The sequence below is a fragment of the Danaus plexippus genome, chromosome 14 (genome assembly GCF_018135715.1).
Source record: "Danaus plexippus chromosome 14, MEX_DaPlex, whole genome shotgun sequence".
Taxonomy (NCBI): Eukaryota; Metazoa; Arthropoda; class Insecta; order Lepidoptera; family Nymphalidae; genus Danaus; species Danaus plexippus.
This window is the reverse complement of record NC_083546.1, coordinates 4,681,763-4,693,740: the sequence shown is the minus strand read 5'-3', so window position 1 is coordinate 4,693,740 and position 11,978 is coordinate 4,681,763. Positions and strand designations below refer to the sequence as shown.

The 11,978-nt window shown below is 31.6% G+C and overlaps 1 protein-coding gene and 1 long non-coding RNA gene across 2 annotated transcripts; one reads left to right on the top strand and one right to left on the bottom strand.

Annotated features, from left to right (window-relative positions):
- Positions 1–236: 236 nt before the first annotated feature.
- LOC116769597 (toll-like receptor 6) lies at positions 237–5,222 on the bottom strand. The gene has a single exon (XM_032660740.2). The coding sequence runs from the start codon at positions 5,059–5,061 to the stop codon at positions 1,033–1,035; it is 4,029 nt and encodes a 1,342-aa protein (XP_032516631.2). The 5' UTR covers positions 5,062–5,222; the 3' UTR covers positions 237–1,032.
- Positions 5,223–9,531: 4,309 nt separating this feature from the next.
- Positions 9,532–11,478, top strand: LOC133319181 (uncharacterized). The gene is made up of 2 exons (XR_009752863.1): positions 9,532–10,691; positions 11,184–11,478. It is a non-coding gene; the product is annotated as an uncharacterized LOC133319181 (long non-coding RNA).
- The last annotated feature ends 500 nt before the right edge of the window (positions 11,479–11,978 follow it).

Genomic DNA, 11,978 nt, shown 5'->3' with positions numbered 1-11,978 from the left:
AGATGCTATAAAATGTTTTTTCTCTGTGAGCTTGCCACGTATAACATTATCATTAAATTAAAAATATAAGAATCATGTTTATATTTTATTTAATGTTTTGAAGCATATAAATATTAATCGAATTTAATCTTAAATATTTTTTACAAAGTCCTATTGCTTTAGTAAAATTGTATTTTATGTAATTAATCTTAATTAGGCCCTGCTTTGACCGTCAAAAGTACAAATGAAAGACATAATGAGTATCAAAACGTCAGTATAATTTTATTATGGCTCCAAGATATCTTTGTACATTTTATACAAAACCATAATTTTTATTAAGACTAATAATTAATTACAATTCAAAAATTACATTTATTTGCAAATTCATAATTATTAAATCTAATATCACGATTTAGCTTAGTTATAATATAAGATTTAAGCAATAATTCTAAAGGATAACATCAAAAACATAGTTTTTATTATACATTTACAATAAAGCCTAAAATATATATGCTAATATTACATTGATAAAGTGTCAGTATACACAAACAATAATTTATACATATATGAAAAAAGAAACAAGTATTTATATAATTCAAGAAAAAAATACTTAAATAAAAAACTTATCACATATGAAGTACAATGACTAAAAACAATGAGCCTTTATTTTATCATAAAAGCATTTACATATAAATAATTGTAAATATGAATTTACAAACATTGTCTTACACTATTTGGTGTTGGTTTACAGTGACTGCAATGTGAAAATATTTCACACTAATAATATTTATAAATAGGTACATATAATATTGAAAAATGCTTTGTTCAGACTTAACATTTTCACATCAACTTTGTACAAAATATTTATTTCATCGATAATTACGTAATATAATTTATATAAAGGTCATTTTACGTATGTGCAATTGACCAAATTTACTTTCATAAGAGAATTTTATACAAATTAATTGTGATTTATAATCCAAATGTGCTAGTAAATGTAAGCGAGGAATTTAAAGGAACAATTTAAATGCAAGTATTTTAATCCGATATATATTATACAAAGTAAGTGCGACCTTTAGCTACGGTATTCGTATTTGATCGAGGTACGGTTGGAGATATATCCTCCACTCTGGAATAGACATGACCACTACTCGGGGAGAGCCTTAGGTCATAATTAAACCGGGGACATGTCCTATTATCAATCGACATGTAACTATTGTTCGAATTATTCCCTTCCCCATACGTGTTGTCGGAGGAGGGAGAACTTTCATTCTGTGATGTTGCCCCATCATTTCTTTTACAATACTGCAAAGAATTTGAAAAATTCTGCAATGTGCAACTATCATTTGTAACTGGCATCGTAGTATATCTTAATGTTGGCGTTTGCCGCAAGGATTTCTTGAATACACTTCTTCCAGAGCTCTTTACTGTGATAATAGTATCAGTAGAATTAAGAAGGGTGACAAATCTATCCCAGAACCGGGGGTCATTCCACGATAAATTTTTAAACTTATCTAGTACAAAACAGAGCTCATCATTTATTTGGTTATTATCAACTATTTTGATGAATAATACTTTATTTAAATCACTCCTATTTAATGATTTTAAAAAACTATAAAACATATTTTTGAAGTGAAAATCACATAGATCGTTACAAATAAAATTCGTTGTTAAAACAATTAGTAAACGTTTAGATAATTTTGAAGATTTCGAAAAACTATCTAAAGTCAAAATGTTCAGTGTGGATTCATTTATGGTCAGTTTTTTAGCTGACATCTTCCTAAATTCTATTTCAGACAATATATTGTTGTAAATGAATTGAGTATCTTTGGTATTGCATATCACATAGTAGTCATGCATGTGATTTGGATTTCCATCTATTACATGTTCAACATTAGGACATGACTGTTCTTTAAATAAAGGAATGCCAAAATTTGTGTACAACCAATCACTAACTTCAAATCTAAAAGCGTAAAATACAGCACCTATAAGACAAATAACTACTATAATTATAATAGAACCGCACACAATAGCGAAATAATTGTCAGGTAAAAACAATGACTTAGAAACGATTTCGTTTTTGGAGACAGTCGGATCATTTATAGAACCAAGATATTCTTTGCAGTGACTTAAGAGAGATGCAATTGTGATTTTCGTTGGCTTTCCTTTGTTATCAGTACATAACATTTTTTCTGGATCTCCAGGGTCCTTTCTTAACCAAGTATCTAACTCAGCAATACTTTTACAATCACAAGAATATTGATTACCCTCTATTGAAACATGGGCTAAACTTTTTGAAGACGAAGCTAGCAATTTCCATGGAAAGAAGTTAACAAGTTTATTATCGTCAATTCGAAGGACTGATAAAGATTTTAATGAAGAAAAAGTATTATTTGCTACGTGTACTATGGCATTATGGTCCAAGTACAATTCGTTAAGATTATTCAGATGCAAAAATTCATCCCCTTTAAGTTCTACTAATTTATTGTTTTCTAAATGCAGTACCCTCAGCGAATCTACTCCCTTAAATGTTTGATTATTAACTTCTTTCAATTTTGTATTATTTAAATATAATACTTGCAACTTCTTTTTGCCAATAAAAATGTGATTTCCCAAATTGCTTATGTCATTGCCATCTAAATATATTTCAGTTGCATCCATAGGTATTCTATCTGGCACTTGTGTGTAACCAGCATTCGAACAATCAACAACATTAGCGTTCCACGTTATATCATGATAACATTTACAGTTATTTGGACAAATCATTTCACAATCACAAGCAAAGAAATCACAACAGTGACAAAGAGCAAAGCAATGGCTTTCATATGGGCATAGAAAATCGGAAGGGGACATATCTATAATCATTTTTTTTTCTTTAGCTCGCGAATGAACCAAAGTACAGAACGTTTTATCAAGGTCTAACACACGCGGGTATTGTCGACTATGACTTAAATAATTGATCCGTTGAATCCATTCCATTGAACAGTCACAAACAAAAGGATTTCCGCTTATGAAAAATTCAGGCAAGTCACTATCTTCATTTATCTGATCTAGCCTTAAAGCATTCATGTCAAGTTGTACTATTTTATTATTATTTAATGAAACGGTAGACAATCTTTTCAATTTAGAAAAGGTTCCGACTTGTATGTACGCAATGTTATTATTATTCAAGTATAATTTTTCAATCGAAGTAGGTAAAGAAGTCACAATCAATTGCGATATATTATTATAGCTTAAGTCCAGCAATTTAATATTCAATTTTGTGTTTATGTCCTTGTTATAAACGTTATTTATATAATTCATATGTAGATCTAACCATTCCAAGGATTTAGGGAAACTTTCAAAGTCGAAAGTAGAAATTTTATTAGCAGACATATTTAGCCATACTAAACTATTTAACGAAGAAAATATTCCGTCAAAGTTTGTTATTTCATTTCCATCCATACGTAATAACTTCAAATTCACGTTTTTACGAAAACATCCAGCAGCGACAAGTTTTATTTTATTAGAAGCTAAGTTAAGAACCTGTAACTGAGGCAAATGTTCAAAAGTGTTCTCATTTAAATAGGTAACTTTATTATCTACAAGACGCAAACCAAAAAGTTCCGAAAGACCGCGAAAGTTTTCCCGACTCAAATGGGTTATATTATTATTTCCTATGTCCAACGATCTTAGGGATCGTAATTTGCGAATCGAAAGAGGTATTGATGATAAGGCATTGTCATTCAAACTAAGGTCTTCTATTGTAGTCATATTGTCAAATGCGTTCTCATCAATATGCTTGATTTGATTATTATCTAAAAATAACTCGTGCAATACGTGTAACTCGGAAAATATATGGGTGTGAATATGTGTTATTTTATTATTTGAAAGAGTAAGAGAGTGCAAATTTCTTAATTCTTCAAAAGCACGTTCTTCGATGGATGTAATGTCATTATATTCTAAATTTAACTTTTGTAAACTATACAGGTCTTGAAACATATAGCGATCAATTCTAGTTAGTTTGTTATACGAAATATTTAATATTACCATTCGAACTAAACCTATAAATGTCTCCTTATTTATCCACTGACTAGTCAATTCGTTGTGGGAAAAATCAAATATTTGAAGTTGGTCTAATCCGCGGAATAGTCCCGGCGGTAAAACTTTTATAGTATTATTACTCAAAAATATTTCTTTTAAAAATTTTGTGTCAGAAAAAATATCCTGTGGTATATTGTTGATAAAATTACTCGATAGATTCAATATTTGCAAACTAATAAGACCTTCAAAAGCACCGTCTTCGAGAGTGGATATTGCATTATTTTGCAAAAACAATTTCGTCAAAGACCGTAGCTTTGATAAACTATTTTCTGTGATAACTATTAAATCATTGTACGACATATCAAGAACTTCTAAAGCTAAATTACAGCTTTTCACACTTAAATTTTGCTCTCGTGAGGAATCAGCAAAACCTATTGTCTTAATATTTTGTAAATGATTATTTGTTATATTTAATTTTTTTAAACTATACAATGAACAGAAAGTATCAGTTTTCGTACTCCAAATGTTATTGTCACTTAAATCTAATTCAATTAACTCACTTAAACCCATGAAAGCGAGTTCATGTAAGTCCATAGTCATTGCAGACCATTCACTATTATGCGTTGTCACGTGGAGAGATTTAAGATCTTTGAAATTTTCAAAGGCCCGAGGTGGAATCTGCCGTATCTTGCATTTATCAATGACAAGGTCTTTGAGCTTGCCTAGATTTGAAAGTTTTCGTGAGGTCTCTTGTGTCTGAGCTGCAAGTGTACTCTCAAAGAACAGAATTTCACTGCATTGGACATGCAAGGAAATTACATCGTCAAAGTGTGTTCGGCTGATGTTCTGTAGTAGATTATCTAAACTACTTATTGTTCTGATTTTGCAAAATAATACTGTATCTTCTGATGACTCCGATTGAGACGTTCTGTAGGCGCACTCATGCGGCATATCGCTTGCGGTGCTACTTTGCACTGCATAATAGTAAAGAAGCACATACACTAAAAAATTATAAATATTTCGAGGAAGTCTATTCACAAAAGTTTTTTTTATTACCATTTTATCGTATCCGAAATGCGGTGAGACATTGAGTTTGGTGCCATTTATAATTTTACAAATCTGATCACGTCATAAATATTCACGCGGTAGAATCGACATCGCGAGTCGCGTGGCATGTTAACGATTGCCAAAACAGCCACATGCATGTATCGCGAACGGCAGCTGCCCACCGACTGAGCGGCGCTCAGTTGCTCCGCCCCACGACGCCCGACGCCCCGCCACCCGTACGGCGTCTAAAGAAACTTCATCTCATAGAAAACACAATTATATACATTACTAAAGGTCCATAAACCTTTGAATCGTTCCTTCATTGTTCATAGTTTGATTATTTATCCGACCTGTGCATGATATAAGAATTTTAACCATCTATTATTAAGGACACAAAATTTATTTAATTTCATATTAAAGGTTTTTTTCTGAAAAGTTTTTTCTTAGTTCTGATAGAAGTTATAAATCAGTGTATGATATTACAAACAGGTTCTTATTCAATTTTACTCACTATTGGAATAAAATAAGTATTACGAGTTTTATATAAGATTTGGTGTAGGTACCTATATTTGCCTCCGTAATGTGAAAAATATTCAAGACGAAGTTTTTCTCTTAAAGACATAATTCTCGCAGTTTTTAAGGGCCTAATATTGGTATATTTCGAACACCTGTTGTGCTAAGAAACTTCGCGAAACTTTCTACTTCGTGTGAAAATGAGATAAAAGCCTCGGAAAATAGTTTTCTGGGACACCACATGCTTCTCAAGCTAACACGTTCAGTTTAGGAATATGTTGAAAATTGTAGAAGTATTTTAAGTACAAGATATTGAGCTTTATGACTTGAGAATTTACATAATAGTTAAGCATAATTTTGATTTTATATCACAATTGAAGGCAATTTTATTACTAAATTATATTAAAAAGAACAACAATTTTAGACTTAGCCGACAAAGTCATAAGATTAGGTATAAATATATATAAAAAAAAAACCAATAACTCAATATTCAAAATGACAATAAATTTTAACAAAAACACAACACTCCATTTTCCTCCTTGGTATTCTGATATAAGATAAATTGAGTTGTCACTAACAAACATTACATCAAAATGTTTCGATACACATTTTATTCTCATCATATTTATTCAGATGTTTTGCTTTAAGTTTGTTTTGGAAGTAAAATAATACATAAACAAAAATTCACAATCACATATTTATAATTTAAACAAATTTAAAGAATTTAATATGGCTCGACTACGTACCTATATTATCTTTATTTAAAGTAAGAGTGAGCACAAAACAAGTAAAATTTCGATGAATATCAAAATGAATACTAGAATAACAGAAATAGTGTGAAATATAAAGATATTTTTACAACAGAGTTATAAAGTCATTTTTTGTTTTTCATCTCTCATTCAATAACAACTATATCGATGAAAAGTACAAAAAACTTAAAAAAACTTTGTCTGTTGCAATAAATGAAGAGGCAAAAAAATAAATATCTAGTTATTAAATTATAAAATAAATACAGAAGAATTTAATTATTCCTTTTTTGAGGTTATTTGACAACTAAGTATTTAAGCTTCTGAAGAACAGGGCAAAAAGAGACTATACTGGAAAAAATTTTAAGGTATCTAAATGTGATGGATCCGACTCCCGCACGATAAATCCATGGAATGATGTGAAGTTAATTTCGTCTCTGAGATGATAAACTAATACTGATGCAATATATGGTTTTGATTAGAAATATTGTATCTGTGATAGTTTAATGAGTATACAAAGCTCGTTGTCTCTGTTAGTGTGACGAGTATATCCCTCCTGAGGCTTGGAACTTTGTGTACCTAAAATACAAATTGCTGTATCATATACCTAAGATAGATATTATTATGACTATCTAATAGCTTATAATAAATTATCCAACGTACTTTTATTAACTCATCCTCACCTTAATTGTCATTAGAAAAAAGCTAATTAAAATATTTGAGTAATAAATTTAATCACTATCTTCTTATATAAAGTTTATCAACCATTTTATATAATAGAAAATTTATTTATTTCAGCACGGCTTTAAATATATACCATAAAGTTCAAAAAGACGATCGATGAATATTATCTTGTCATTAACTTTGTTGTAACTTTTCCACAAGCAATGTTCTAACTATGCTAACACTAAGAATAACAAGCGCCATGAGACATAAAGCGTTTGCTCAACATAATTCACAGTCTCACATAAAAGTTTCACATTGTCATTGCAGCGTCAAAAATTAGGTCAGTCATTCACCTGAGTACGTAAGAAATCCGTATTTTTATGATAATGCAGTGAGGCGTTATAATATACATATGTTATTGATGACATGTACTGAAGAATCTGCAAATTATATGAGAGCATACATTTTTATCAACGGTATAAGCCGCAACAGCCTTAAATTTCGCTTCTACGGCTCGTGTCACACCCTACTCAAGATGTTCACAAACAATATGCATTTTTAAATAGAACGTCGTTTTACGCTACACAAGAAATGTGCTTTCTTTCTCTTTAAAAAGGGAAAAGTTCTTTCTTTTACATTATCTTTACATGATTTTATGATAGAATTTTTTGTGCCTTTATAAAGGTAAACGCTAAAACTTTGGATTTCATATTCTGTGTTTATTAATTCAGTTCTTGTACCAAACATAAAAATTTTGACGAAGTTGTTCATTTTGTCTCTACATATTCTTTACGAAAAATGAATAATATATTTACGAATTTAATTTTTTTAAAACACATAAATTGTAAAACATATTTGTAATTCAATTCAAACGTGTCATAGAAATTAACGACATGATATGTTTGGGGAGATCGTAAATAATTTCAGTGGGAACTAAGACATTCCCTTTGTTTACACAATCATTTCATCAGAGTGAAAAATTAAATCGTCTGTCAGAAACGTAGCCGAGACGACAGTATTACGTACGAGCATCTATTCTTATGCCAATGGATCGGTGCTGCTTACTACGTATACACGAGTCCCTAATGACCATAGTATAAAGCTCGTTTTTGCAAAGCTTTTACTTTTAAACGTAAAGGTATAAAGTTATTCATAGTAAAATAAACATATTGTAAATTAGTGTTAGAAGCATTGAGTACGATTAACATATAGAAGAGAGACGGGTGGGATCCGACAAGTCATTAGTCATGTTCATGCGATAATCTTCGAATAACAACATATGTTATTCCTGTATAGTTTGTCTTACATGAGATGTGTGTTATTTTAAATTTTGAAGCCCCTCAATGTCATATAGTTTTCATTTTTAATTGTTATGTTAATCTAAAGTAAATGAAAACATCTTCCGAAATCACTTTCTAAAGGAAAAGCCAATATTATAAGTTCATATAAACTAATTTAACAATCTATTTTCATTGCTAATTTAACATATACTTAAGATTATTTTTAAAAACATCAATTTCAAAATTATTATAGTAAACGGATGTTATGTCTTACACGATAGACATTTTTAGCACTGAAATTTCACTTGTATTAAAAATATTTTTCACAAACTATCGAAACAAATTTCTCTAAATTATTCAAACATGCTTTTAAAAAAAAATCCAGCTTGTTTGTTAATTTAACTGGTACACGGATTTTAGGTATAGGAAAGTACTTTTATCATTTCTGTCATTTATTTGTACAAGTTTAGTTATCTTTTGTACCTATGTGTTCTAACCGCGCAAAATTTTGAGATATATAGTTTTGAAACTTCAATTTTATAAAACTAACAGTGTTGAGAATTAAGAGCTCAAAATGTTATTCTAATTACCTATTATGATCAATTATGAGACAAATTTTATAATTCAGCGGTAGAACATTATAATAACTTTCAAAGTGAACAGTTATTCGTTTTTTTGCTTATACCTTGCAATAAATCAAAGAGGTTTTCAAATTCCACGCAAATTTTACATAGAATTTCAGAATCACAACAGCAAGTTGCAGGCAGACCAAATAAATGTTGAGAATTCGTAATACATTTATTTAAATAAATTTCAGACGAACGAACTGCTGAAAATCACTGATGTAAAAATATCAAAAGATTTTAACCAACTTGATATGTATTTTACTAGTAAAATTATTCTGCTTTTAACTAGTAAAAAATTTAAGGAGCTTAGGGGAGCGTAAATAGTTCCGTATGCTGGTTACGATAAAAGTTGCTATTGACAAACGAGGACCTAAGATGCAATAGGGAAGCCACAAAACTCCGGATAAGCCCCTAGTGGAGCTGTGACACAATTTATCTAGGCTCTGCTCGAAATGTATCAACGAGTTTAAGAAGATCTTAACAATTTTTAATCAGAAAATGCTGTGTTAAAAAATATACTCAGTGAAATTAACATGAACTTTCATAATTTGACTCTATTCGAAAGTAAAGGTGTTTACATATTGCACATGTACTTCACCGTAGTATTTTTAAATGATTTCAAAAATAAAAGAGATTGTCTATTCGAATATATATATCGGCGCAAGCAGCTTCAACGACGGATGCAACATGAAAATAACTGGCACCAATTATTATAACACCTTATTGGTCGTCGTTGCTATTGTTAAAAGTAAAACGAAATCAAAGAGAATAGAACTATGTTTGAATTCTGGTTTAAATATGACGTCTGGACGCACGACGGGGACTGCAGAGTTCAGCGAGTGCGGATCATAAAGAATGTGATTATGAAGAACCTTCGAGAAATACAAGAACATTTAGAAGACTTGAAGTTTCATTTTAAAATATCTGGAACGTACTGGAACGTACTGAAACAAGTGACATTAGAGACGCCAGCGAGGCTGGCGTCCTGTCTTTATAATAATGAATTTATAATAAAATCCGATATCAGAAGTGGGATCGCTCCTGTGATCAGTTACTGCCGGTCTTAGTGTATTTGTAAATTCTGATCCAGCTCAAGAAAATAATCATCCGAACAACTTGTGTAATGAAGAACGCTCCTCAGTCTTTCATGCAAAGGATGTCAATATTGCAGAGCGTGACCGAACGTTTGCTACTAAAAAAACAAGGGATACGATTAAAATTACTAACAAGATCATATTAATTTTATCATCTTTTGACCCCGGTGATAGTGTGTGTGTTCGGGATTGATTCAAACGCATCTTGACGGCTGTAAATACGTACCAAATCAGTAACTACGACATTCGAATTAAAGTCTTTTAAAGGAGTGAGCTAGAAAGTGTGCAGACGATTGGTTAGTTGCAACATCTACACAAGAGACATTACGTGAGACCATAGCTAACATTTGTTATTATCCTTTGAGCTAACCTCGTGTCCATGATGTATTCTCAAGAGAACCATGAGATTCTGTAGGGAAGGCTTGTGGTACCGTGACAAGACAATTATACACCACCGATCTGGAGAGCGTGACCTCTGAGCTAATCACGTGTTACCCTCGAGCTAACCACGGGTCCTTGATGTATCCATAAGAGAACCATGAGATTCCGTAGGGATGCCTTGTGGAGCCGTGAGAAGACAAGTCTACACCACAGATGTGGAAAGCGTACCTCTGAACTAATCGCGTGTTACTCTTGAGCTAACCACAGGTCCTTGCTGTATCCTTAAGAATACCATGAGATGACGTAGGGAGGCCTTGGGAAGACTTGAGTATAAAGGTACACACTCGATCTATAAGAACTTGCATGATTTTAATATCAAACTACTGAGACCATTGCTTTATTTAAATACGACAATAGACATACTCTTCACGGTAATATTTGCAACATGTCTGGTTAACACACGGCAGTGCCTCTACAAAAACGATGCTGTAATTCAAACGAAAGCATACTCGACTCCAAAATCCTGATCAAATACATCTATTGCGAATATAACTAATTTCTGTTCCTTTTCTGCTAACCGTGGTCATGCGTTTGAATCGTTTCCGACGGGAATAAGGAGATCACGCCGAATTTTAATTTAATACCAACTGGTAAATGTACTCTTAAATAAAATGCAAGATCGCAGTGGTGCGTTATACAAGAATCAATTGCAAATGAAATCTCTGGGTGTAGAAAACAAATCGTAAACTATTTGCGTGGATTGAGATCGGACCTTACTATTTCAATGAATAGTTAAATAGTTATTAATGTAGAAATAATTTTCTATAGTTCCAGGTTTTGAAACGACTACTGATATATTAACCGGAGCAGATTTATTACGTGATAAGAATACATGTGGAAAATTTAGTATCCTTGCCGATGTTTTGAACATACGAACAAGTCAATTATGCTTTGACAGTTTAGATTACAATTCAACAATCAGTCCGTTTAAATCGAAGTAATGCACCAACACATTCAAAACAGGATGGTCGAGGCGGAGAGAAGATACAAAGCTAGGTTTTTGAGAGGTCGAGCTACGATTAAAAGATTCCAGAAGGGAGATATTGTAATAATAAAAATATAACCCCAGAAATCGGATATCCCTATATTTAAAATTTTGTGAACTATACAAAATCCAGAAAATAATTGAGAATGAATAATATAAAGTGATTTTAGACCGTGGATGACTTCGAAATGTGGCACATGACCAGCTACGAATGTGGCACATGACCAGCTACGATGAGACTTCACAGCATCTGAGGGACGACACAGAATTACTAAGCAAGCAGTTAGGTGGACGGTTTGCCTACCTAATAGTTATCCGGTGAGCGTATTTCATTTTGTTCAAATTGCTTCATTCAAACGCATTACCATTGTAATAATGTGTATCAAAATATGTAATTAGCGAATGGTAGCGCCATCTCTTATCATTTTGTAGAAACTGTGTGTTGGTCTATGACAAAAAAAAAAAAAAAAAAAAAAGGTTAGTCTGTTGCGAATAACGTGTTTCACTATAACCATTAATCATTGCTAGCAATGTGATTGTCTAACACTTAGTTTGAGATATATTACTATAAAAGATGC